This window comes from Nesoenas mayeri, assembly GCF_963082525.1.
Source record: "Nesoenas mayeri genome assembly, chromosome: 24".
Lineage (NCBI taxonomy): Eukaryota > Metazoa > Chordata > Aves > Columbiformes > Columbidae > Nesoenas > Nesoenas mayeri.
Genome location: NC_137546.1, coordinates 6,069,555 through 6,096,182, shown reverse-complemented (window position 1 = coordinate 6,096,182; position 26,628 = coordinate 6,069,555). Strand labels below are relative to the sequence as shown.

Sequence of the window (26,628 nt, the reverse complement as noted above, 5' to 3'; positions counted from 1 at the left end):
GGGAAAAGCGGTGAATCAGTGCAGCTCACTCCTTCGTCTCGTGCTAGAGAAAGTCTGCGCGTATTTTCTTGTTTCCGAAGGTTTTGGTGACTTTTCGCCCAAGTGTCGCGATGAGGTGAAGGTAGAAGGAATGGGGTGAAGGTAGAAGGAATGGGGTGAAGGAAGAAGGAATGAGGTGAAGGTAGAAGGAATCACCTGGACCGGTGAACATTCATACGTTGCTTTTCACGTTTGATGGCATTAAACTATCTGGGAGGTAGAGCTGCAAGTGAACCCCAGGCGTTTTTCTTACCGCAAAGATCTCTTATTAAGGAGATGAGTAATTAATTAGGAGGCAGCGCTGCTGACCCTGGGCGGGCGGAGGGTGCGGGTGGGCTGAGCTGATCACTGAACCATCACACTGGCCACGTGGTGCCTAAAAAACCACCGCAGGTTCTCATTTCGTTTGCTCCATTTAATTGTTGGAGCTGTTACGAATAGATTTCATCATGGAGCTCTGCTCGTTACACAGAGAGTTAAGGGTTGAAAGATGGAAGAGGATACCTCGTCATCTTTATTTCTATTTTCCATTTCTTGCATTCATTTTTATTTCGATTTTAACAATCAGTTACCTATTGGAAAACGCTTTTAATGTTTACTGAGCATCTTAAATTCCCATGACGCTCCCCCCGACGGAACCCGAGCGGATGGGAGGTGACTTAGTGACCTGAGCTCAGGGAACCAGCAGCTCCCGATCTCCATCCAGCCAATGGCTCCGGCTCCAAAGAGCGTTAGATTGTGATAATTATGGACAAAACCCAAGCCGAAAACACAACGACACTGTGTGTACGTGCAAAGAGCTGCCGGTCTTTGCCTCGCAGGGTTTTCCCGCCGGCGGGACGCGGCCCGTGGCTCTGCTGCCATCAGTCTCCATCCTCCGCTCCCACCAAACCTTTGGAACAGCTCCGAGTCCGGCTGCTTTAACCATTTCCCTCCGCCTTAAACGGTTTAAAATCTCCACCGCTGCTTGTTTTGAGTTGTTCTTTTGGTTTTATTCCTTTTTCTTTTACTGATTGTTGTTCTCAGGCAGGATGAGGAATGCCTGCGTCCATAGAGCGCCTTTACATACCCGGCAGCTTTGGCTCTCGAGCAGCGCACCATGTTAAATCTCAGTACCTGTCTGTCACTGTCCTGCCGCAAAGCTTTTGACTGTTCTGTGGTTTGGTTTATTATTATTATTGATTATTATTATTATTATTATTTTAATTTTTTTAATTATTTTTTCTTTTCTTGTGGGTTTATTTTGCATAGAGTGTGACATTTTGGTTCCGTTGTGGTGTTTCTGACTCTTTGTGCCTTTCCTTTTGTGTTTGTTTCTCCCGCCTTTCCCCAGTTTGCAGCGGGGCCTCGACCTGCCCATCACCAGGTACAGTACCCGCCCCTTCGTTTGCATCCTACACTAATTACTTGGGGGGGGCGGGTGGTTGGAGGCGCTTCACCCACTAACTCAGAACCCAGGCTCGTTTTGGAACCAGCCCCGTTAGTTTTTAGCACACGCGTAACCCGCTAACAAGCCGCTCGCGGCACGCAGTAGCACTTGCAATCCTCGATCGGGGTCACCGCGCTCATTAACCACCCCAATTAACACCTTTCCATAGGAAAGGAGAACCCAGAGGGATCGTGGACAGGTATTTGAGGTTCACTCGAGTCGCTAGAAGCTTTGCCGAGTGTTTCCCAAACTGGCGGGTGGATGGAGGTGCCAGAGCTGAAGATGTTGATGAGAACCGGGCGTTCGCATCCACAGGAAATCAGATTTTTCAGGCTTGGAGCACATTTCTCGTTGTTTCTTGGTGATGTTATTACGTTGTTTCATGTTGGTTTTACCCTGCAAAAGCCAGACCTGTAGGGATCTCTGTGTTATTCCCGCTGCTTCATGAGGAGCCACTTGATTAAGAAGAATGACAATTAGGAATAGCTCTGGCTCACGGAACTCACAGGCAGCACTTTCAGGGTAGCAAAAATACCCCCAAAACCTCTTGAGCCGCCCAAGTCCCTCCTGTCCTCAGCACGGTGTCTATAGTTGGTTTTTCTGTCACCTCCTGGGGACCGATGGGCAGAAGTGGCACCGATGGGTGGGACGGCCAGCGCAGGAACGTTCTCCCGGATTCGCTTGTTCTCGTGTCGCTTTTCCCTCCTTTGATGTGGAAGGAACACGTTGTTTCCACCAAGTTAACAGGAGAACCAAAATCCCTTTAACTCTGGTGATGCCGGGACAGGAGCTTAAGGCACGGAAGGGGAATTATTCCGGTCTCACTTTGCTCCTGTTAGTCTGAGCGGTTTGATAGAGCGGAGCACCCGGGGCAATCCCACCTCGGGGGAGCAGGTAAGTGCATTAAGTGGGCACAGCCACCCAAAAACCTGATCGTCGTTGTTCCTTTCGCCTCATAGAGCAGCATCCTTCCAGAAAAAAAGGCTTAAAAGGCAGAAGGAGGCGTTTGCGCTTGTTTGCTGGCAGGTGAGCGCCATGGGAGGGAGGAGCAGCGTATTGTAGTGCATGGAGAGGGATGTTTGCAGGGCGACCGGGCACCGCGGGGAGCGATGGAATGAGCGTCTTGTTAGATACTTCTCTTCTTGGCCTTCACTTCAGGTCCGTGTTTATGCTGCTCAGAAACTCATTAGTTCTTTAAGTCGTTACTAAGGCAAATTATTCAATGTAATAGAAATCACTGAGCTCGGTGCGAGTGGGTTTTGGAGCACGAGGCTCGAGCAGCACAGTGTTGAGGGAAGGATTTGGGTTCTTTGTGGCTTTGCTGGTGTGACTCCACCACCCACCTGTCATAAATCAATATAAAACTTGCCTTCGGACCCAATTATGGCCCCTCCTGTAGGTTAAATGTCATCATCTCCAAGTGTTTTGGAAAGAACTTGTCATTTCCAAGCGTTTTCCTGATTTTGATCACTACGTATTTACATTTGTTGCAGTTACATTTGCAGTCTGCTTATAATTATCCTGGAGAAGCTGTCACTGTATGAAAAGCAGTTCAGGCTCTATTCCCAGTTACATCAGGACGGGCTGTTTATTCCTTTTAATCCAAAAGTCTGTGCCCGTGGTGCAGGTTTGGGGTGGAAAAAGGGACTTTGGCCATTGATCCATGCAGGTCGTGGCTTTTAAAGCAACTTCATCCCAACCCCAAAACTTTGAGACCGCAATAAACAGTTATTTTCACATGGAAAACGTATACTTAAATTGTGTAATGTAGTAATAGGCATAGAGACTGCGATTTTATAACCTAAAAAGTGGTAAACAAGTCCATCAATTGACTGTAGCGGCATTAATATTTGTTGCAACAGTATAACATGCTCTTCCAAGAAAGCAGCAGCAAAATGAGGGTTGTAACAGTTCCTGTGTTGGTCCCAGGGTGGTTTTTATTACCACATACCTCGTATTGATTCTGTGTCTTTTTCAGTCAAATAATGGATTATTCTTTGATGTTATTTCCTCTAATTATTAGGTCTTTCCTCAAATTAAGCACCTGAAGTCGACTGGTAACTTTAAAAGCAGTTTTCTCTCAGATGGGAATGCCCGTCCTGGTGTTGATGGGCAGTTGATAAAGTGTGATTAAACTCTTTATAAAGTAGAATATTAAAATGAGCTTTAGGATGCTGTGCTAATAGTTCAAATGAAATGGCAACGGGTGCGGTGGTTCTGATGCCAAGTTAAATGTGGATCAGCAATCCTCGATTCCAGTAACACCTGAGAAAGTCTCACGGGAGAGAGAAAATGGGCCCTACGGGGTGGTTTGTTCCAGTATAATGTCTTCAAATATCCCATCAACTTGTGTTTCTCTGGAGCGGAGCCGGTTGCTGTCCCGCCCGGGGTTGCTCTGGTTCCAGCTTCATGCACAGAACGTCCTGGGTTTGTCTGAATGAGGCTCCCGAGTCGCTTTTGCTTCTGATCCTCACCAAGCACAACCGAAAATCACCGGTTCCTTCTAATCCCAAATGTCCTTAATTTAAGAGGCGACTTCAGGAGCATACGGGTTATTTTAAAATGGATATGTAATTAAAAACAGCAATAAGAACAAGTACGAACTGACATGCCGCAGTTCCCGCTCTGACTTAAAACTGAAATTAGTTTGCTGGTTATTGCAGACTCATATAGAGTGTGATTGCCAGGGTTAGTACCAGTTTTAGCTCGGGGTTACTCGAGGGCTTTTGGGTGCAGTTTGTACGGCAGAGAGCTGCGTTGGGCCATGTGCTGTTGTTGAACAGCCTCGTGATGTGGAGGGGACGGGGATTTTCTCCGTGGGACGACTCAGGACTAAGCGTTTTGTAGCTTTTTGGAGCATCTCGCGTAGAAAGCGATCAGGGACGGCTGCCGTAGTCGCTGCTCCGGCTGCATCCACAACCACGTAAAGGAGCTTTTAAATCCCGTGGTTGACACAAAAATGGGTTTTGTCCCCCCAATTTAATCATTTAGTAAATTATAAAACTGCATCCAGCTCTGGGTCCTCAGCACAGACACACATGGAGCTGCTGGAGCGGGGCCGGAGGAGCCCCAGGAATGACCCGAGGCTGGAACAGCTCTGCTGGGGACAGGTGAGAGAGTTGGGGGGTTCGGATGGAGAAGAGAAGCTCCAGGGAGACCTTAGTGTGGCCTTTCTGGACTTAAAATGGGCTGAGAAGAAAGAGGGGACAGACTTTTGAGCAGGGCCTGTTGAGATAGGACAAGGGGTGATGGTTTAAACTAAAGGAGGGAGATTCAGGCTGGACATGAGGAAGAAATTGTTGGCCCTGAGGGTGGTGAGAGCCTGGCCCAGGTTGGCCAGAGAGGTGGTGGCTGAACCATCCCTGGAGACATCCCAGGCCAGGCTGGACGGGGCTCTGAGCACCCTGAGCTGGTGAAGATGTCCCTGTCATGGCAGGGGGGGCACTGGGGGGCTGGGAAGGTCCCTCCAACGCAAACTGCTCTGGGATTCTATGACTTTCTGTTGCAGCTTCTGGCACCAGATCTTTCCATCTCAAGGCTGTGGCTCCTCAGCTGAGCCCGGTGCCTGTGCTGAAGTTGGCAAGACAATCATGTGCCAGTTTTCATCCGCAAGCAGACGTGGTTCCTGCCGTATTGCCGGTGCAGACGCCTCCTCGGCCAGGCCAGGGTCGGGTTATCCCACCAGCCTTCTTGGTGGGACCAAAAAGACTAAACATTAATAACAGGGGTGTGAGAAGCTCAACTGGAGAGCTTGGCTGTGTGGTTTGATTTGTTGACAACTTGTTGAGTTTTCCTTTTGCTTCACTTCTCCACAACCCTCTGCAGGGCTTTGTGGACCCATTACGTTGATCCGATCTAGAAAAAAATAGCCGGGTGCTTGTGCACGTTGTGTTTGACGGGCTAAGCTGAGCACAGGTTTGTTTTCAGTCCTCTATTGGATTCTTGAGCGTCACTTGTAGAGCGGGAGGGAGCGCTGCACTGCCAGGTCACTGCGAGCAATGGCTTAGAAACACAGAGAAAATAGGAAATCGATGAAAATGGAGTGGCGGGTTATCAGGAGGAGGTTGGTGCTCTCTGTGATCATCGACTTTTCGAGCTGACAGCTCTTATCTGCGTGGCCGGCCACAGGCTTTCAACACAGGGTCGTGTGGGGAGGTGATTAAGCAGAAGATGATGATTAATAAAAGGATATCGGGGCAGGTATATATAGCAGTGACTAAGAAGTAAATAGCAGGGTAGTGCTGAGAGGTCCGTAGCGAATTTCCTTAAGATCAGTGTTAATTACTCCGGCGCAATTAGCAGGTGTGTGTCTGCAGCAAACTTAGTGGAAGATGCGTCTGGCGCGGGGATGCTGTGCAAGGAGGAAGGTGATGGGTGGCTCTGCCCGGCCCTGGTGTTTCAGTGCCGAGCTTTTATTCTATAAAATGCAACACCTTCTGCGTTGCAATCTGTAGATAAACCACTTGGAATGTTCCTAGTTGAGAGAGGGAGTTGCCGCTGCTGTACTGGGGGTACTGGGAAGCGCTGGTGGAGCACGGGTGCGATTGACCCTTGAGCAGGGAGATGAAGGATGCTGAGAGCTTAGTAAACCAGCCGATAAAAGCGATGCCTGAGAGGGGTTTAATTGTGCTTTTCTGTAAGTATAGCGGGAGGAAAAAGTTGTTATAATGATTATAATAAAAGCCCCTATGGCCTGTTAGTCCTGACTCCAAGATGATCCACAGGATCCCTGCCTAACAGAGATTAATAGATAAGGGCTGGGACTGAGCTCAGGTCCTCACTGGTTGCTGAACAACTTAGAACATTTGACACTGATTTGACCATCGTTAGGCACAGGAATTAATGTGGGTTTTTGAAGGGAGGGTTGGTGTAGCGCAGGTTTCTATCGGAAACCTGCCCACGGCACCTTGGTCCTGCTCCCCATCCTCTGCGTGTGCTCCGCTCCAAGTCCCCTGCTCATCGGAAGGAATAGAGACAAAACAGATGAGGTTTCAGTCTCCCGGTGTTCTCCCACGGGACGTCATTAGCATGACTTGGAAATGTCGTCTGCGACTCTGCAAGACGAATTTTTCAGCAAATCAAGTCAGAATATTGAAACCTTTCAAAGAATGACTTTGAACGTCGTTATCTTGGCTTTGGAGGGCCAGGAACAAGGACGGAGCATGAATCGGTTTGCCAGCTGAATTGTTTTGAACAGTAAACCCCACATGCCGATCAGATGCACCGTGCTCTGGTGATACTGAGTTTCCTTGAGCAGCTAAAAGTAATTAAATTGTGTTGTGGGTGGCGCTTCCAAGAGCTTCTGCCGGTCTTGTTGCGTGGAATCATGGATCTGCTTTTCTTCTGGCCGTGTCCATCTCCCTTTTGGTAACGAAATCCTCCTTTGTTCTCATCCCGGGTTGGAGCTGCCTCTGCGATGCTGGGGGCTGCTTTTGAGAGGTTGGTTTTTCAACCTGGACTTTCCCCACCAGCCGTCCCCGTTCTGCTCAGCGCTCCCATGGCACCGTGACCATGGTTTTATAGGCACCAGCAGCTAAAACCAACAGCAATCCATCAAGATCCGTAAAGAAGGAGTTTCTGGTTCTGTCAGATTTTCCCCGGTGGTTTCGGTGATGTTATTGCAGCAGAAGCTCCAGGAGCAGGTTCATGTCCAGGTCTCCCATCTCCTGCAGCTTCTCCGGGAGAGACGGGTCTCGCTTCAACCTCCTGCCCATTTTCACTCCACATAGACACAGAATTATGTGGGTTATTATTTCCCCCCCCACACCCCACTCTAGAGAGACTTCTGCTCTACCAGCTTAGAAATAGTCATTATTCAGCGATTTGCAGTGAAGGACAAAAGGACTTTTGCACTTTTTGGTGTCTTTGGCTATTGAAACGTTGCAGACTGTAGTTACTTTCCCCACGGATTCGTGGGGTTCGTGCAGCGCTCGGGTGGTTCCCCCACATCTGGACAAGCAGTCAGTTTTCATTAGCGCAGCCCATGGAAATGTGTTGCTGTTCTGGTTCACTTTCCACACCCGTGCTGCCAAACTTTTCTCCCCAACATTTGCCCTCTCCTGGTTCAGGTCACAATTCTTCATCCAGATTAACAAGGTGGGGTATAAAACATTTTGCTCTGAATGGTGTCCGGATTTCGGAGCCGTCCGGGGCTTTCCTGGAGAAATCGTTTGCTGTGGGGACACCTTTGGGTGTCAGAAATCTTCAGCAGCACCAGAATGACCATTTTAAGCTCATTTTCATACCCATATAGAGGCACCACAGCTTCTTTCCACCCACCCGCGCTCCTGGCAGACCAGCCCAGTTCATCCCATCACTCTGTACTGGTCACCAGTCTCTTTTCTTCTCATGATCAGACTATTTCCATCAATGCATTTCATCAATCTTCGATGTGATGTGTGATGACCTAACTATTATTATTATTATTTTGCTTAACGATGAAATCCATGGCGTTCCTTATCCTTGCAGTCTTGGTGCAGAAGTGGAGACCGAATCCCAAGGGTTTCTGCTTTATTTACTATCTTTGTGTCACTGAGAGACCAGAAACAAACATTTGATGCTTTAGGAACAAAGTAAATCCAAAGTGTTTCCATAGTATCGTATTTCCTGCAGTTACTCATGGTTTGCTTGGGTTTTTTTTCTGTTTATTAAAGCTTTTATATTTCTATATGAATTTTGTCTAGAGGAGTTTGTGCCCCAGCCTTGGGATTCTGGCAGAGTCCTTGGTACCAGTTCAGTGTCGTTGTTTCTTGTTTCCATAAGAGATGAGTCAAAGCAGGATGGAATGGTGTGCGATCAGGGTGCATGTGAAATCCTGCTCTTCCTACTGATCTGTAAGCTCTTCCCTTGGCTTTCTTTCTGTTTCCTGCTGCTTTCTTGCTTCGTTCTTGAAGGGAGGATTCAGACCTATACAGGTAATTTCCACTCCTGGTTCTGCATGGCATAAGTGTCTCCGTCACTCGGTACCATCGCTCCGTTAGCGAACGTGTCAATATCTGATGCAAATCTTAACGACTCGAGTTTGGAGATCGCGAAGGCTCCAGAGCGAGGGTTTCGAGGGCCTGAGTCCATCCCGGGTGCCGGTGGGTGCCACTTGGTGCCGGTGGGTGCCAGTGTGTGCCATTGGGTACCAATGGGTACCATTGAGTGCCGGTGGGTACCATTGGGTACCGATGGTTGCCATTGGGTACCGGTGGTTGCCATTGGGTGCCAGTGGTTGCCATTGGGTACCATTGGGTACCAATGGGTGCCATTGGGTGCTGGTGGGTACCATTGGTTACCAGTGGGTGCCATTGGATGCCAGTGGGTACCACTGGGTGCCAGTGGCTGCCATTGTGTACCAATGGGTGCCATTGGGTGCCAGTGGTTGCCAATGGGTGCCATAGCGTGCCGGTGGGTACCATTGGCTACCAGTGGGTGCCATTGGGTACCAATGGGTGCCATTGGATGCCGATGGGTGTCCTGGCCCGGTCCATGCGCGGGGATCACTCCATGCAGCGCGGTACGAAGTTGGGTGCCACTGTGGTTTGCCAGCTTTCTGAAAACTGAGGGCAGGACGAGTCACCGGCCTCCATTTCTATCGACATGAGGCGCCTCTGGCCTTCGCAAAAATCTGCTTATTCAGCTCTTCAACCTGACAGGTTTCAAGAAGCATTTTCCAACACCCTCAGACACAAGGTGTGAACTTCTTGTTGTGTTACACAGGGACAGGAGTTGGACTCGATCCCTGTGGGTCCCTCCCAACTCAGGACATTCTGTAACTGTGTAAAATCTGGCTTTTTAGCTGTTCTGGAGGTGCATTGGAACAGGCACCTCGATGTTTTCTTCCCCTCCCATATTTATAAGGTGGCTTTTTTTGGCCATCAACTCACCTTATTAAAAATATGTTTGACAAAAGTAATTTTTCTCACTTTCTCTCTGAAAAAGAGAAAGTCTATATATATATCTATATATCTATATATCTATATATCTATATATCTATATATCTATATATCTATATATCTGTATATCTATAACTCAGTAGATAGAAACAATTATTGCAGTTGAAAGCTTCTTATTTTTTCTACCTTGGAAAACAGAAGGCTATAGCACGATGTTGCTATCAACATCAATTGTCCTGCAGTTTTCGGAACGCATGGCAACCCTTTGGAAGTAGCGTTATCCCCGCACCATTGTCACCGCACTTCCATGGTTTTCCCCGGAATTTCTGACCGGTTCTTTGTTCTCTCTTCCCCGCCGCAGTTTTTCCAGAGGCCGCAGATCCAGCCGCCGCGAGCCGCCCTCCAGAACAGCAGCCCCTCCATCCGTCCCGGCGCGCAGACGCCCACCGCCGTGTACCAGACCAACCAGCATATCATGATGGTCAATCACCTGCCCATGCCCTACCCCATGCCTCAGGGCCCCCAGTACTGCATTCCGCAGGTACAGACGCCAAAACAAAGCAGCGTTCGCTCCATCCGGATCATCTCAAGACCCAGCGCAGGGTCTCGGGGTGTGAAGTTAAGCCGATGGTCACATATTTAAGCCTTTGTCCTTTTTTCGGTGGGAGGTTCTTCTGAGTGTCGAGGCAGGAAGAATGAATTCTAGTTTTGGCTTTGGGAAAATGTTTAGCGCTGTAAATGTACCTAAATTGACTTAATAACTCTACAATTACTCTAAAACCTTGGGCCTTATAAGAACACAACAGTACTGAAAGCAGAGGAATGACTCTTGTACTTGAGCTCTCAGGTCCTCCCTGTGTTGTCTGTAGGTGACACAACTCACCCGTCCTTGACAGTGACATTTCTGAATCCAAAACACTTAAATTTCTTAATCAAAAATACAATTACAGTACAGATGGAGAAACAGGCATTGTAATCTTGTTTAATGTCTTTGTTATCCTGTTGTTCCGCTGTGAACAGTGATAAGAGGTGCAGGAAAATCCACACTGATCAAAACCCACTGATAATCAGATCCTTATTGATTTGGGGGCCTCGATCGCAGTTTATGTAACAGTATGAAGTTGCCCGACTCTTTGTAAAGCGCTGGTTACTTATTTCCCCCCAGTACCGTCCCAGCGGCCCCCCGTACGTCGGGCCCCCCCAGCAGTATCCCGTGCAGCCCCCTGGACCAGGACCCTTTTACCCAGGACCAGGTCCCGGAGAATTCCCCAATGCCTACGGTAAGTTCTACTTGGAGATTTCTTTGAAAAACAGTATTTTCTGGGTGTGTTTTTTTTTCCTGTCATAAAGCTGAAGATTTATAAGAGCCGGATGGATTAGCGTTTGGGTTGATGTTCAAACAGCCGCTCAGCGTGGTTGTGTCACAGCCTTTTGTTATGTGCGGTCACAGAGGATCGTTTGTGCGAGTGCTTCAGGAGAAGCTGCAGCTCGCAGGGACACCCAGACGCACATGTGGACAAGAACAGCGGTTATTTGCTCCTCCCTGCTCCATCGTTATTATTTTGTAAGGTGTTGTGAGTGTAAGGTTTCCATTGAGCTGTGCCCTGGGTATGTTCCCAGTTAGCGTTTCTTTTCCTTGCGTTCCCCGTTCCTTGTTCAGTGAGGGGAAAAGAACAAGCCCCGTGCTCTGATTCACCGCTCTAACGCTGCAAAAATCAAGTTAGTCCAGTCAAACCCACGCACGAGCTGAAATTTACCCTTTTCACGGACACGTCCTGGTCTTGCCTCTTCTCAGGCGAAAGGGTTGAGGTGTTGCCCAACGTTGTCATGTGTGCTGTGGTTGGTTGGTGCGCTATATTTGGGATGTTTGGTTGACTCCTGCAGGCGTTGAGCTCCAAAGCTGCACCTGGAACCAGGGTGGCTGTGTGTTCAGCACCGAGATCCATCCAGCCGGCACCTCGACATCCTTTGCTCTGCCGGCACCGCTTTGGTTCCCGTTTGCAGAGCCCACGTCTTTCCGTGTCCCACGACACGTCTTCTCTTGGCGATCATCCTTTACTCAAAGTCATTAAGTCCTTTCTTAATTGCAGCACGTTGCTATGGATGATACACATCATACACCCATCTGAAGGTTTCTGTGTGATCTGTGTTTTGATGTTCCAAACAAGTCACCTCCCGCCAGCGTGTTCGGATGCGACGCACAATGCAGTATCTTGCCATCATGTCTGTCACTTCTTTTTTATCGTCTTACCTTCTCTTGCTCATTTATGGGCACGTTTGAAAAATCCACAGGGGTGATTCTCCTCGTCACCCTGTTATGTGCTATTTTCAAAGGGTTTTCACCTCTCGATATCAAATTTGAGTTGTGTTTCGGACTGATTGCTCACGTGCATCCCGGCATCTGTCGGGGCAGAGATCCATCCCCTTCCCTGCGTGGAGCTGTTGGCGCTTCGGACATTTCAAGCGCATGATTCCCTTGTGGGCCGAACGACAACCCCTCGCCCTTGGCACAACTGCCTATTTGCTATTCACAAATACAGATTCCTTTTAAAGGGGAGAAAAGCCCCAGTTCCTTCCCTACTTATTTCAGAAGGTCTGGATTCTTTCTGTTTTGTTTTCCTTTTTCCTTTTATAGCTTTTTAAATGGATTGGGTGTATATAGAGCTAATGAGACTCCTTTGAAAAGTCGCCATGAAGCCTTCAAACCCGGTTATGCAATTCCTGAATGAAAGGAGACAGAGCAATTATAAGGCAGCTACTTCCTGTTGGCTTATCCTAGAAAAAATAGCAGAAATATTGCAATGGCTCTTTAAACCAAATCTGCTAAATGAGGAAATTCCCCCGTATTCCTCATTTTTTCTGCTGTTACGGGTCTGCTTGCTTCCGTTCTGCTTGCCGAATGCCATTTATCTGTCTTCACTTCTATAATTTGGAAAAGTTTCCCTCCTGGTTCCTTTCCGCTCCTGGTTTTTTGCACAGAGCTCTGTCATCTTTTAGTTTTCGGTTGTTGCGCTTGTGGAGCAAAACCAGAGCCCCGAGGAGCTGGGATCACGAGTTTGCTTGTGCTCGTCCACCTTTCCCTCCTGTTGATCTCTCGCTACTTATTCAGGGCTTGAAGATGTTCAGTGTCTCACCAGGAGCTGCTCGTGGTATTAAGACACGACTAAATTCACAACCCAGCGCCGGCCTTTCCCTTAAACCTCAGGACTTGGCGGCGAGTGTGGCTGCCGGACGGCAAAATCATCGCGGCTTGGCAGACGGGATAGAAAACGATAAGGGGAAAATAGCACCGAAGGCAAAACGTGTGAAGACGGCCAGTGCGTTTGTTTTCAACCACCGTAGTTCTGTGGTTTATCGTTCTCTTTCGTACCGGTTTCCGTGCTGCGTTGGGAAAGGCCTTGAGATGCTGAATGGGAGGGAGAGCAAGACTGAGCTGTCGATGGGCTGGAGAGGCGCGAAAGGCAAAGGGAGCAGAGGGCGTTGTGCTGGAAAACACGCCCGGCGTGCTGCCGCAGGAGCTGTAGTTCTGCGCTGAAGCTGATTTTGCTTTTCAGCATTTGCTTTCTTTTCAAGCCTTCCTGAAGGAAAATCTCCTCTCTGGCCGGGACGGCCCTACCGGCCGATTCCATCGGGTTTCTAGGAAATGAGACGCCAAGGTAGCGAGCGCATCGCGGGGCTCCCTGACCTGCTCCTGGCCTCTCGTTCTCTCCACACTCACCTTGTGCACCTGCCCGCTTGGCCAACGCGTCAGTCGCAAGAGTCTGAAGCTTCATCGGTGTTTTATGGAGGATTTTTGCTTCCCAAGCAATGGGGACACATTCTGTGTCCTGAGGCCACGCTGCCTGCCCTGGAGTTCAGAATGAGAAGTTTATCGAGTCATCTAGGCCGCCTTAATTGCCTTAATTGCCACCTTGACCTCCTGTTTTGATTACAGACACAGGATACAGATTTTCTTTCCCATTTAAAGGTTGGTTCAGTTGAAGAATAAGAGAGATTTCTCCAGATGCAAATGCAAGCAGAGGGTCCATCCCCAACCATGTGCAGAAGGAAAAAACCCAGCACCGTTGTACAACTTCACCTGATATCTGATCCACGGACAGAAAACAACTCTATTCCACAACCTTCATTGATGTCTGGCACGTTTTTAAAGCACTCGGGCGTTCTGAGCCGGTCTCATTCCATACAGAAAAAACCAATGAAACTGCACTGGATATTATGAAGATAATCCACGACGCGGTGTCGTTTTGCAGTAGTAACCGCGGTTGTGCTGGTTTGTGTTGCAGCATGAGAAGAACAGGCCTTGTAATTAAATTTTCTGGCTATGCTTTAAACTAGGCTGCGGTTGACCTTGCAATTTCTTTGTGTAATGTTTTGACTGAATTTCTCTACAAAGGCAAAAAACCCCCACAATAAACCCACCTGTTTGTTGGTCCGACGAGCCTGAGGATGGGCCACTATTATGTTCCTGCCTGTGGTATCAGAAGCTTCTTGGAAATAGATGTACATGGTTGGTTCTTCTGTTCATGGAGGAAAATATGAACAAATCCCTGAATTGCTTGTTATGGAGGAGCAGTTTCTGGTTTAGTGGGATGGGGGAGAGAAAACAGAGGCTGGTTACCAGTTGGCATTGGAAATCACAGAATCACAGAATGGACTGGGTTGGAAAAGCCCTCAGAGATCATCCAGTCCAACCCTTGGTCCAACTCCAGCCCATTGACCAGATCATGGCACTAAGTGCCATGGCCGATCTCAGTTTAAACACCTCCAGGGCCGGTGAGTCCAGCACCTCCCTGGGCAGCCATTCCAATGCCTGACCACTCTCTGCACAGAATTGCTTTCTCATCTCCAGCCTCAATTTCCCCTGGCAGAGTTGAAGCCCATGGCCCCTTGTCCTATTGCTGATGCCTGGGAGAAGAGCCCAATCCCCACCTGGCTGGAACTGCCCTTCAGGTAGTTCTAGAGAGTGCTGAGCTCAGCTCTAAGCCTCCTCTTCTTCAGACTAAACAAGCCCAGCTCCCTCAGCCTCTCCCCATAGGGCTTGTGTTCCAGTCCCTTCCCCAGTCTTGTTGCTCTTCTCTGGACCCTCCAGCACTTCAATCTCTTTCCTGAGCTGAGGGGCCCAGAACTGACCACAACACTCCAGGTGTGGCCTCCCCAATGCAGAGCACAGGGGAAGGGTCACTGCCCTTGTCCTGCTGACCACGCTGGTTTGGATACAGGACAGGACACCATTGGCCTTCTTGGCCACCTGGGCACACTGTGGCTCCTGTTGAGCTTCCTGTCCATTAGTCCCCCAGGTCCCTTTCTGCCTGGCTGCTCTGCAGCCACTCTGTGCCCAGCCTGGAGCTGCAGGGGCTGCTGTGGCCAAAGGGCAGCACCCGGCACTTGGCCTTGTTGAACTTCATCCCATTGGAATCAGCCCATTGTTCCAGTCTCTCCAGACCCCTCTGCAGAGCCTCCTGCCTTCAGCAGCTCCACACTCCCTCCCAACTTGGTGTCATCCTGCATTTTGAAGGGAAGGAGCAGGTGGCCGGTTGCGCTTGGGTTTGTTTCGTTCCAAAATCAACTGGATTTCCCCTCTTGTTTCCCAGGAACGCCGTTCTACCCGAGTCAGCCCGTGTACCCGTCGGCTCCCATCATCGTGCCTACGCAGCAGCAGCAGCCGCCGCCAGCCAAGAGAGAGAAGAAAACGGTGAGTGATGGTCAGAACCCACCTGGCCCGGCGGAGAATTGTCCTGCTCGTAACACCCAACACCGTTAATAACCATCCTAAGCTTGAAACTGAGCTTAATCTTCACAGAGAGGCTGAGTCTTGCCTTTCTCCCCAAAGTGTAATTAAACACTGGATAATGCTGCGATGGGTGTTATTTACGGGTTTCTATCTATGGGGACTTTCTGCTCTGAATTTGACATCCCAGCCAGTCAAAAAGGAGAAGATCTGTGTTGGTTTTTTAACAAATATCAAAGAAAGCAGCGTGGGATCCTCAGCCGCCTGCGCTGCTGCTCAAGAGTTGTACCCAAGAGCCAGGGAATGAACAGACTCAGATTAGTTGGGAGAATGGTGGGAATTGGTTTAAATTGGTAAGAAAGAAAAGGTAGAAAACCAGTAAGTTGTGGATATAAAGAAACTGAACACACGAGTATCAAGGGTAGAGATTTGGAGACCACACTTGCTCTTTTCTGAATTCACTGGTGAGAATTAGAGATTAATGGGATTTAAACCCATTGAGAGTGGTGGACGCTCACCAGGTGAATGTGACCAGGTGAGTTCTTGAAGAGCAAAAGGCTTTTTAAAGGCTTTTCTCTGCATGCGCTATTTCAATTTGCTAATTGCAAACTGAAGAAATGAAACTAAAGAAAAATTAAGTATATATATGTACACACGCCCACATGTGCTATTAGTTAAATATTCGAGTCCTACGAACCTTTGGTCAGGGAAAGCTGGTTTGAATGGCACTGGAAACTTGTCAGGAGGAGGAGAGGGCAGGAATTCCTGCCAACTCGTTAAGCCCTTGTTGCTGTGATTAATTAAATGCTTTAGCAGAAAAACTCAATCAAAAAGAAAAGCAGCCCCCATCATGTCACCATCCTGAGCACCATGTGTGTATTTATTTGCCCAAAGCATCAGGAAGACATCAAATGATACTGAAGTTGATGAATCCCCAAACCCTTCTGCACTTAACGACTTTGTGTATTTAAGGTTAATGAGAATCTTCAGTTCTTATATTGAAGTTTAAGACTCGGTTTCACTGTTCCCCGTATCCAGTGACACCAATTGGCTCGACTGTCAGTTCCGAATCAGCCTGTTCTCAAGTGGTTTAGTTTGGAAAATAACTGTTTCGGGGCTGTGAAAGGGCTCAAAAAACGCTTGTTTCCTAATTGCTGATGAGTGTCTTAGGATTTCAGTTTGTTCTTGTGCTTTCCCTTTCCTCCACTCAGTATGTTTGGTTTGGTTCCCTCTGTTTTGTCACTTTAGCTTTGCTCAAGGTGGAAGAGAAAACCAAAAGGAGCTGATTTGCTGTTCCCCCGTTACCAGGAGCGGGGTCACTGCCTTTCACACCAGGCTAAACCAGCGCCTTTATTTTATTACTCCTGCACTTTGCATTAACCAGCAATGTTAGTTCTGTAGCTGAACTGTCTGCTACATTTTCCAAGTTGCAGTGAAGTCGTTTTCCAAAAGTAGAGCCCATAGTGTGAGTTACAGCCTTGTGCAGCTGGGTGCAGGTAATTGGACCCAACTGGTGTGGTTGGTGAGCGCTTTGAGATGAAGGGATGACGTGCTGTGCTTTGAGTTATCGGAACAAAGCACATTGCAGCGTTCCCAGGCAGCGCGTCTCTGCCCGGCGGTGTTGATGGTGTCCTGTCCGCGCGCTCCGCCCCATAAACCCCAAGGGCAGCGTGGAACGGGGGGACTCGTTTGAATTCTTTCTGTGTTTGCTACCGTAGATCCGAATCCGGGATCCAAACCAGGGAGGCAAGGACATAACAGAAGAAATAATGTCCGGAGGGGGCAGCAGGAACCCGACGCCCCCCATCGTGAGACCCACCTCCACACCCACTCCACCTCAGGTGAGCGAGCGGCCGCGTCACTTTGCTGCTCCTTAGACCCGATTCCTGGGTCCTCCATCCACACCAGCGACCACCTCCCGCACCCGGGTGGGCCTAAATTGTCAACGTTCTTCAAGGATTTCTTTTTCCCCCTCCAAGTTTGGTCATTTTTAGCTTGTGAAACATGGAGCTGCAGCTCCACTACAAGTTCCCCGTCCCGGGTTTTGGATCAGCAGGACATTTAGAGCTCATAAAGGCTTTGAGTGTTAAAGGAGGAGCCAATATATTTGTGAGAAACGTGGTGTTTCTGTTAGTCTGGTGTACCTGAGGGAAGTCCATATCATACATGTGATTGATGATATATCTTCAGTTGCATCACTGTCCATACCAAAGTCTTCCTGCCTTAGTGACGTTGGTTTAGGGTGACCAGAAGCACTGTAGCTCAGGAGTTCTATCACAGAACTGTGATCAGTCTATCACAGGTTTGGTTTCTGTGTGTTCAGCCTTAAAAATGCCTTTTTCTGATGTAAGAAAAAGCGTAAATATCCCCAACTGACATTTTCCATCACTCACGAATCTCTTGCCGCACACTTTTGTCCCCTTCTCTATCTCTGTGTCCTGCTTCACCGGACAAGTCCACCTGTAACGCTTGGAGATTAAATTTATTGGAAATGCAGGTCTGTTCTAGTCCTTTCAGACCCAGGGCCAAAAGAGCATCCTCAGACCTGCAAACCAGTGGTCCTGACGCCAGCGTGGGTCCATCATGCCATGAATGTGGGTCCATCATGCCATGAATGTGGGTCCATCATGGCATCAATGTAGGTCCATCGTGGTGTGGACATAGTTCCACCACAACATGAACCGCTGGGGCTGGAAGTGGCTGCATTATCTAATTAGCAAATGGTTTCTGTCCTCTGGCCGCTCTTCCCCACGTGCAGCAGGAAGAGACGATGACTCCTCAACCTCCCCAGGGCATCGGGGACAGCGTCACTGCTGGTGGCTCCATCCGGCGGCTTGGTTGTCCCTCTCTGTTGGGAGAGACGGTGCTGAGCCTCAGGCCGCTCCACTTACAGTTTCTGAACAATCCAAGGAGAAATTGCGTGGTTTGGCCCAAGCCGGCCGTGGTTTATTGGAGGTGTCTGGTGCTTGGGGCCTGATGAGAAGACAAGACGGTTCTCCAGGTGATGGGTGGGCTGCAGATCTGCCCCTTGGCTGTGATTTCTCCTTCATCCACATTTTTCCCAGTTTCACGTCACCACTTTTTGGTGAAACGGCCCTTTTGGAGCTGAAACGTCACTTTCCCCTCTGCGTCCGGGTAGTTGTTCTGCTGACTGTCCTGTGCCGAGGCGAAGCATCATCTCTAGAGACACCCCTACAGCCTACAGCTGGACCAGTGGAGCCTAACTGGGATCACTGGGCTGCGGCAAGACACCAAGGGGGTAGTTGTGGCTTTTGGCCATTGCGCTGAATCCTTTTGTCACACAAGGCGTCCCCGTGTGCTCTGGGTCACCCGTTTTCTCTCCTGCGACCAGCACCAAGTGCCGCAATCGAGGAGTTCACAGCCAGCCGCGTTTTTGCAACAAAACCTGCAATACTTGACCAGAAAAGGTTGTTTTTCTGCCCAAGAAATGTCTGATGATTTGCGACTGCAGCCGCGTGGAAGAGACAAGAGCTGGTTATATACAGAATCAATTCCATTTCTTTTTGAGCGTTTTCCATGGGAGGAGAAAGAAGAAGAGTTAAAATGTTGGAATGCCGGTGAGCTCTTCCTCCTGTTGCTTCGTGCTGAGTGACTTTCCCCATTAGAAGTGGGGAAGAAATAAAAACAGCGTTTCAGGTTGTTTTTAGACGTGGTGCAGCTAATCCCGGCACTTACCGGCTCATTTTTATAGTCTGAAATCTATTTGAAGATACTACAATTAAGTCAAAGAGGACGGGATAATGTATTTTCAAGTGGAGGTTAATAAGTATGAGTTTTTATCAGCCGTAATTGATATTCAGAGCACAGCAGCCGTGTCCAGTTGTCTCCTCTCAGCAAATATGTCGTCGTTTAACGTCCAGACGTCGTTTTGATGAGGTACTTGGAGCCACTTTTGTTAATCACAGCACTAGAGCTCCCAGAAAAAATCATTAGCGTAACATAACTGAACATTTAAGCCCATTTAAGCCAGGAAATGCAAAGTTATTGTCCCGCCAGCATCTCTAATTTCTTTCTTCAGAGCAAGTAATATCTTAGATGAAATGAGATGGTGTCTTAATAACTGCTCAGTGGCTGAATTCCAGTAGAGGTGGATATTCTAAAGTGAGCAGATATTCAGTTCTAACTGTGCTTGAAATGTACAGGGGCTTTTTGTCCCTTTTTTGCCCCTTTTTTCCAGCTGTGAACAGTCAGTGGGAGCTTCATAGGACAGAAATACCTATGGAAACGCTGATGGTTTGGGGCACCTCCTGGAATAATGACAAGCGGAACATTGTCACCATCATCTTGTTCCACCACCCTTTGGAATCAAACCCTAATAGCTTTCCATGTTTTAATTTTCAATATTTTTTACCTTGACTTACACCCCAACATTTTGATACCACAAGCCCAACGCTAAATGCTAAAACGCTGTAAAGTTCTGCAAGAGAAGCCGACGACAAGGGGAAACAGTTATACGTTTCTATCAAGACGCTGTTTTTCACGCTGTATATTTTTGATGGGGAGATAAATAAACCCCAGGAGCAGGTATCACATGTGGCTGCGGGATTTACCGACTCACACAGAGCTTTTAAAAGTAAGAAATGCTGTTATTTTCCTGGGGGGTTTGTCACCCGTTGCGTTCGCTCGGTGGAATAACCCCGAGCAGCGTTTCGGCACCGTCGCTCATCAGAGCCATTTTTAGTGCTTTATTCTTTCCTGGAAAGTCTCTAAACGCTCCATTTTAAAGCTCTAAGGGTCAGTACTTAAGTACTATTTATATCACTTTGTAATATTCTTGTTTTCCCAATGCCTTAAGAAAACATGTTGACTGGCCCGCGGAGTTTCTAGACTCACGGGTTTCTTGTCTCACTTGGTTCCTGTGATTCTTATTCTTTTGCCCATATATTTTTCATCAAATGAAACTCTGATCTTGTGAGGGGGAAGCGTTTTGGAAACCCACTCATTTATAAAACTCTGATTTTCTTTGGCTTCCTCTGGGTCTGAGGTGGGATAATCGTGTCTGGATTTCTGATGGCCTGTCTGAAGGAGCTGGACACCCATGTTTTGAGCGCTTTCCTTGCTTTAAATTGGTTAAACCCCTTTTTCCCGTGGGTGTCCTGGGGGTCAGTGTGGGTGCGGAGCTCCAGAACCGCCGCCTGCGCTCCAGAGCGTTACCTTGAAATGTAGCCCCGTTTTCTTCTTGGCGTCCTCCCTGATCTGATTTTGCAAATGCAAATAGTCGACTTGCCCCATCTCTAACGTGCACAAGTGATTTTGGTGGACTTACTTGGTCTTAAGGTTTTCCTTCAATTCTGTAATAAAATAGAGGGGATTTTTTTTGTCCTTCCTGGACACAAGTGTTTGTCCCATTAATTGTGAGGCCATAATTAAAATTAAAATAGATTATCTCTTCAACAGGCTACAGCTCTTTCACTCCCGTGACTCTGCTGGTCTCGCAGTTTTGGTTTTTTATAGATAGAAAATAAATCTGTTTGTAGAAGGCATTGGGTGGGGGGTTTTAATACAACCACACAGATCCAGCCAGTCTGGATTGTTTTCCTTCTGCAATAACGAGTATACTACATAGATACACTACTCATGCCTACACACATCAGCCATCTGTAAATGGATATAATGAATATCACACAGAATGGAGTGGTTTGGAAAGACCTCAGAGCTCATCCAGTCCAACCCTTGGTCCAACTCCAGCCCATTGACTAGATCATGGCACTCAGTGCCATGGCCAATCTCAGTTTAAACACCTCCAGGGCCGGTGAGTCCAGCACCTCCCTGGGCAGCCATTCCAATGCCTGACCACTCTCTCTGCACAGAATTGCTTTCTCATCTCCAGCCTCAATTTCCCCTGGCAGAGTTGAAGCCCATGGCCCCTTGTCCTATTGCTGATGCCTGGGAGAAGAGCCCAATCCCCACCTGGCTAGAACTGCCCTTCAGGTAGTTCTAGAGAGTGCTGAGCTCAGCTCTAAGCCTCCTCTTCTTCAGACTAAACAAGCCCAGCTCCCTCAGCCTCTCCCCATAGGGCTTGTGTTCCAGTCCCTTCCCCAGTCTTGTTGCTCTTCTCTGGATCCTCCAGCACTTCAATCTCTTTCCTGAGCTGAGGGGCCCAGAACTGACCACAACACTCCAGGTGTTTTTAAGTTTTAAATATATTTATAAATAAATAAATATCCATTAAAATATGGAAGGTGTGTAAAGTGCTCAGTTGATAAAGGAGTCAAGTCCAAACTCAAACTGCAATTGCAGACAATTCCGGGCGTTTTGGTGTTTATCCCGCTCTTTGCAGACTGTGCAGCGGAGAACTAAACGTGTTCACAACCACACTGTCTCTTGCTCTTGTTAACAGGAATTGCCTTTTTTTCCCCTTTTCCCGCTGCCTTTTCCTCCTTCCCTTTCCCATGTACTCTTTGAATTCATCCCCTTGCTCTGTGTATCTTCTCTCCTTTTTCCCCTCCCTTTTATATGTTCCTTTCCCCCCGCACCCCGTCCTCTCCTCCCATCCTCTCCCTCGCTGCTCGTGCTCCCCGGTGCTTGTTTTCCCGTTCCACGCTCATTTTCCCTGTTCTGTGTTTGGCTCCGCAGCTCTCCAGCCAGCTCCCCGAGCACGGCCCCGCGGGTTACGGCACCGCCGACAGCCCCCAGGTCACCACCGGCACCGCCAGCAGCCCCAAGCAAGGTTTGTCCGTCGATATTTCCTTCACTATTATTTTTAGTCTTTCTTTTAGTTGGGATATTTTTGGCAGGGAGACAAGTAGAAAGAGGAGGGGACTCCTTTTCCTCCTTTTCTCCGTTTTAACAATATGTTGCTAAGGGAATGTATTGAAATTTGCCAACATGAAACTGCTTTAAAGTAATCGTATTTAAGCATATATGTCCTAAACGTTGTTTCAGAGCAGCTGGAAGTGTCAAACTCCTCTCACCCACAGGCGTGTTTGTACTAAGATGCTCTTAACCAGAGAGGTTTTGTATCATCTGGAGCATCATGAGGCTGCTCCGGATCCCGTCCTGCAGCACATGGGGGGTTCTAATTAGGAAAAAGAAGAAGGAGTGTGCGAGGGTCTTGTAACAGATGTTGCTGAGTTTCTCAAAGTGATTACATTTCCTTCTCATATCCAAGGATACGCGTTTGAAGGGAGATATTTGGAAAGAAAAGGTGTCCTGGAGGGAGGGTGGAGTGTGCTGGGTCTCTTCCCACACCAAAGTTGTATAGCTGTTAAAAAGCTGTAATTAATGATGTGTGTGTACAACCGTCTCGTTAACAAACTCGTTGGAATACGGAGCTGACGCCGCTGTTTGATCCCCGGTTAGTCCTTGAATTGTGGTGTTTGGTGTTTCTTTACGTGGAGGTCAAGAAGCGCCGTGTTTCGCTCGGGAGCGTGTCCTGGAAATCTTGGCCTTGCTGAGATGGTTTTCCAGAGCGTTTACTGGAGGAAAACCAGCCCCAGAGAGAGGAGAGGAGAGGAGAGGCTGCCCAGGGCTCCGGAGCTCACGGGTCCCGGCAGCACAGCCGCTGTGTGACGGTGCAGGAAGGATCCCCGAGCCTGGTTTGTGTCACGTTCGAAGACTCACCGCACACATCGCTCTTTTCCAGCCGTAGCGCAGCCTTCGAGGTGTTCCCTTGGTGAAAAGGCTCCACGGACACATCTCCAGGCTATGCCGCAGTGTCTAGAAACGGTTGGAAAAGGGATATTTTGGGCATTTTCTGGTCTCATCCCCCACCTGAAGCGGGACTGTGGCTTCGGATTGATCTTCATGCAAAACTTAAATGTCTCCATCACCTGAGAAGTTGTGGGCAGGTTTAACATCCGTCAAACCGACTGCTGACCCTGGTGTGGGCACCAAAATGCATCTTCCTTTTTGAGCAACTTGATGCTGAACCATAAAATCCAGCACTTTACATGCCGGTATTTCAGCCCTGCGTATGGAAACTTGTATTTCCAGGACAAGCAACTCTTCTCCCTCCTCCCTCTCTAACTTAATCCCTTTGTAGGCAACTGTAAGTAAACCAGGAGTAAATGGTCTTTATTTAGTTAGTTCCACAGATCTGACTGTGCTGGTTTAAATATAAATCAGGCCTTGAACTGGGATTTCGCGCTGATGAGGTTTCCTGTGTTTATCTCCGTTCCATCCCAGAAAGGTTCTAACGTTTGTTCCAGGCTAAAAATTGCTGAAAGGCGCATTGGTGTAAGCGCAGCGGGAAAGAGCGAGCGCTGAATAACAGCATCAGCGCTGCTTCGGGGTCGGGACGGGCCAGCTGAAGGTGAACAGAGTTCAGACACCATGACATTGCTTTATTTAAGCCCCTCCCAAGTGACATGGGGCCTCATCTTTCCAGAAATACATACACCAGGCTATCAAAATGGTTTTTTGCTTTGTCCCTGATGTTGTTCCAAAATAAATCCAGTCATAGATAGGGCTGCCCGGCTTTCTTAAGCAAGTGTTTGTTAAAACCGGTATTATTGTTTCTCTTAAGACCCTTTCGCCTCTGGTGTTTCTCACCACCAGATCCGCAGCCCCTGTTATTTGTGCGTTGAAGTCATTAGCGAGGCTGAATTTGGGATTGCGTTGCGTTTAATAACCTTTTTATTTCTCTTTACAAGACGAGCTTTTGGCATTTGCTGCTTTTAAAGCAGCTCCTGGCTTTTCAGGCTTCAAAGTTCTTACGTTATTTGGAAGAATAGGAGTTTTGTTACTAGAATACCTTGAAAAATGGCAGTTCCTATAGGTACCCCTGGTGTGTATGTATCATCTGGAGAATTCAGGTGCATGAAATCAGAGCTGCCCTCGTTGACTCAGCTTGGGCAGGTTCAGCAAGATGTTTAGAGCATTATTATTATTATTATTATTATTATTATTATTATTATTATTATTATTATTATTATTTCTTTAAACATCTTCCCAAATCCTGCAACATCTCAGGCCTGGAGAATGTAGAACAGGGTTTGTGGAAAACAGATTCATGTCAGATTGCAGAGAATGGAAACGTTTCAGCCCCCGCGCTGACACGGTGACTCAGTAACGTGCTCCTAAAGCCGGCGGCACCGCCAGCGTTCACACGGGGACGGGAGATGGAAAAATGGCAGCGAGCCCAGCGATTATTTCCAGATAAACACCGCGAAGCAGAAACCAAGTCCCGTATCCAGGAGAATCTTCCCCATCCGCCGCTCTGGGCGAATCTTCACCTCCAGCTCCCTCTCCGGTTTTGGCGGCTTCGCAGGATCACGAGTGGGTCCTGCTGGCTTTGTCCAAGTGTTTCTAGTGAAGAGTGATTTTGCAAGATCTGTATTTCTTTGGAAATCTTAAAAAATACCTATTGATGGAGCAAGCTTTCCTCCCGAGCAGCTCAGTGCTTCCAGTAAACACTTGCTAAATACCATGGGAGGAAGGATCTTGGCGTATTTAGGAGAAGGGACCTGACTCAGTTTGGGTGAATTTTGCATTGATTTGTAGTTTTCCGTTCCCAGCTGTAGTTGTTTCACGTGTTTCTGTGATAGTTGACAGGGATGAACGTTCCTTTGCCAGGACTTGGAGATTTCTTCTCTGTGATGGTCAAGATTTACTTCTCATTAGCCAGATCTCCTGAGATCCCCCTTCCTCAACTTTTCTCCTCGAATTTTGCACACCCCACCTGTATCGGTGGTGAATATGTTGGCCAAATCCTGTGTATTTTCCAAGGTGCAGTTGTATATTTTTGCTGGGTTTTTATCTTTTGGAATGTTTTTCTGGACACTTCAAATGCTGCTTTTGTTTTTTTGAGCAATCTCATTTGTCTCAAGGGAGAAAATATCCAGGCAGCTGTTTATAGCCGTAAATGTCAAGAATGCTCCACGAGTTGTCTGCAAAGGATGTTCCAGAAATCAGAGGTGACGCATTTTCTTTTCTAAACCAGTTCTCGGATCCTTTTTCTTCCACGGAGCATTCAGAATGAAAATCAGCTGTTTGGATTCTCTCTCCCATCTCTTTTCCTCATTTATCATCCTCCTCCAAAGCCTGATTCTCTCCGTGCCTCGTTAAGCTGATAAACTACTGCTCTGGCCATTGTCCTCACCATAACGCTGACGACAGCCGGGAGCAAAGTTGTTCCTTTCTTCCGTTATTCCTAAAGATGGGACTTGATGCTCCAAGGAGTTTTGGATGGGTTCTCCTTCAAAACGCCTTTCCCTTCAGCTCGCCAGTTGAACAAACCTTGAATGGAATGTCAACAGAGCTGGCAAAGACCAAGCAGAGCCAAACCTGTTCAGTTCTACCGGAATTTTGGTGCTTTGGGGTTGGTCGTAGCCTTTGATTTCCTGATTTGAACAGGGAGGTTTGTGACTCTGGATTTTCCAGAGTTGCTTTTTGCTGTCACGACGATGTCCCAAAGGAGTTTCCTGCTCAGAAAGCTGCAGGCAGAGCTGAGCTCCTTGTGATGGTGATTTGGAGCTGGACCACTGAGTCCCTGCCCTTGACTTTGAGTGATACCAACTCCTCCGTCTTGTAGAGCTGAAGCACGGGGGCTCTTGCCTTAGCAAGGTTTTGCGGTCTGTGTCTTGTCATCAAATCCAAAGTGGGAGAGGGTCCTTTAGGATTTTGACTCATACTTTATTCAAAAGAAATGGGAATCACAGAATCAATTGGGTTGGAAAAGCCCCTCAAGATCAAGAGTTCAAGCATAACCCACCCCAGCACTGCCCCATGTCCTGAGAACCTCATGTCCGTCTGTCCAGCCCTCCAGGGATGGTGACTCCAGCACTGCCCTGGGCAGCCTGTTCCAATGCCCCACAGCCCTTTGGGGAAGAAATTGTTCCCACATCCAACCTCAACCTCCCCTGGGCAACTTGAGGCCGTTTCCTCTGCTCCTGGCGCTTGTTCCTGGGGAGCAGAGCCCAGCACCCTCCATCCTACAACCTCCTTTTAGATATAGTCAATAAGTAGTATATAGAAGTGTATGTAAGTATATATATATGTAAGTAGTACATATATTAAGTAGTAGCATATATCTAAGAAGAATAAGTGTGTTAACTGGAGCACAGCAGAGCTTTGGGAGCCACGTGCTGGTCGTGGCAGGGATGGTGTTGCAAATTCTGTTGCTACTCACAGGATACGTGCAGGGACTTAGTGCACAGGATTTGGGGGTCGGTGTGATCCATGGGCACATTTCACGGTGCTTTTACCGCCCTGCTTGATACCAACCAAACATCAAGAGGCCCCGTTGCTGTTCTGTGCTGGCAGATGTGCTTAAATCCCTTTGTGGTTTTGCTTTTTTTTTGGGGAGATGTATCTGCGCTGATATTTAGAACAAAAATGGGATTGTATCCCTGAGTCCCATGTGCTGACGTGTGATGGACTTGAGAAATAACAAGAGAAAAAACAAATATCCCCTGTTAGTAACAGCGTGACACATGGTACCTGTAAAATAATGGCCCATCATAAGTTGTGGAGTCCTTCTCCCATTTATTTCACAAGGAGGGGTCAGAGCGGTTGCTGCTGCTCTCGCCGCCGGCTCCGTTTCCCTGTGTTTTCAAAGCTGAGTTTGCCTGGGTCTTGGTGTTACAACC

The 26,628-nt window shown here is 48.0% G+C and overlaps 1 protein-coding gene across 7 annotated transcripts in view; it reads left to right on the top strand.

Moving 5' to 3' along the window:
- The window catches only part of EIF4G3 (eukaryotic translation initiation factor 4 gamma 3), a 132,040-nt gene that overhangs the window by 60,786 nt on the left and 44,626 nt on the right, over nt 1-26,628 (top strand). For 5 of the 7 annotated variants that reach the window (XM_080358641.1, XM_080358639.1, XM_080358643.1 and 2 more), the window contains 6 exons: nt 1,373-1,405; nt 9,710-9,889; nt 10,514-10,628; nt 14,940-15,040; nt 16,795-16,917; nt 21,674-21,767. In XM_080358641.1, the coding sequence (XP_080214767.1) occupies nt 1,373-1,405; nt 9,710-9,889; nt 10,514-10,628; nt 14,940-15,040; nt 16,795-16,917; nt 21,674-21,767 (646 nt within the window). The remainder of the gene's footprint in view (nt 1-1,372; nt 1,406-9,709; nt 9,890-10,513; nt 10,629-14,939; nt 15,041-16,794; nt 16,918-21,673; nt 21,768-26,628) is intronic. The other 2 variants (XM_080358645.1, XM_080358640.1) reach the window with 1 other exon arrangement.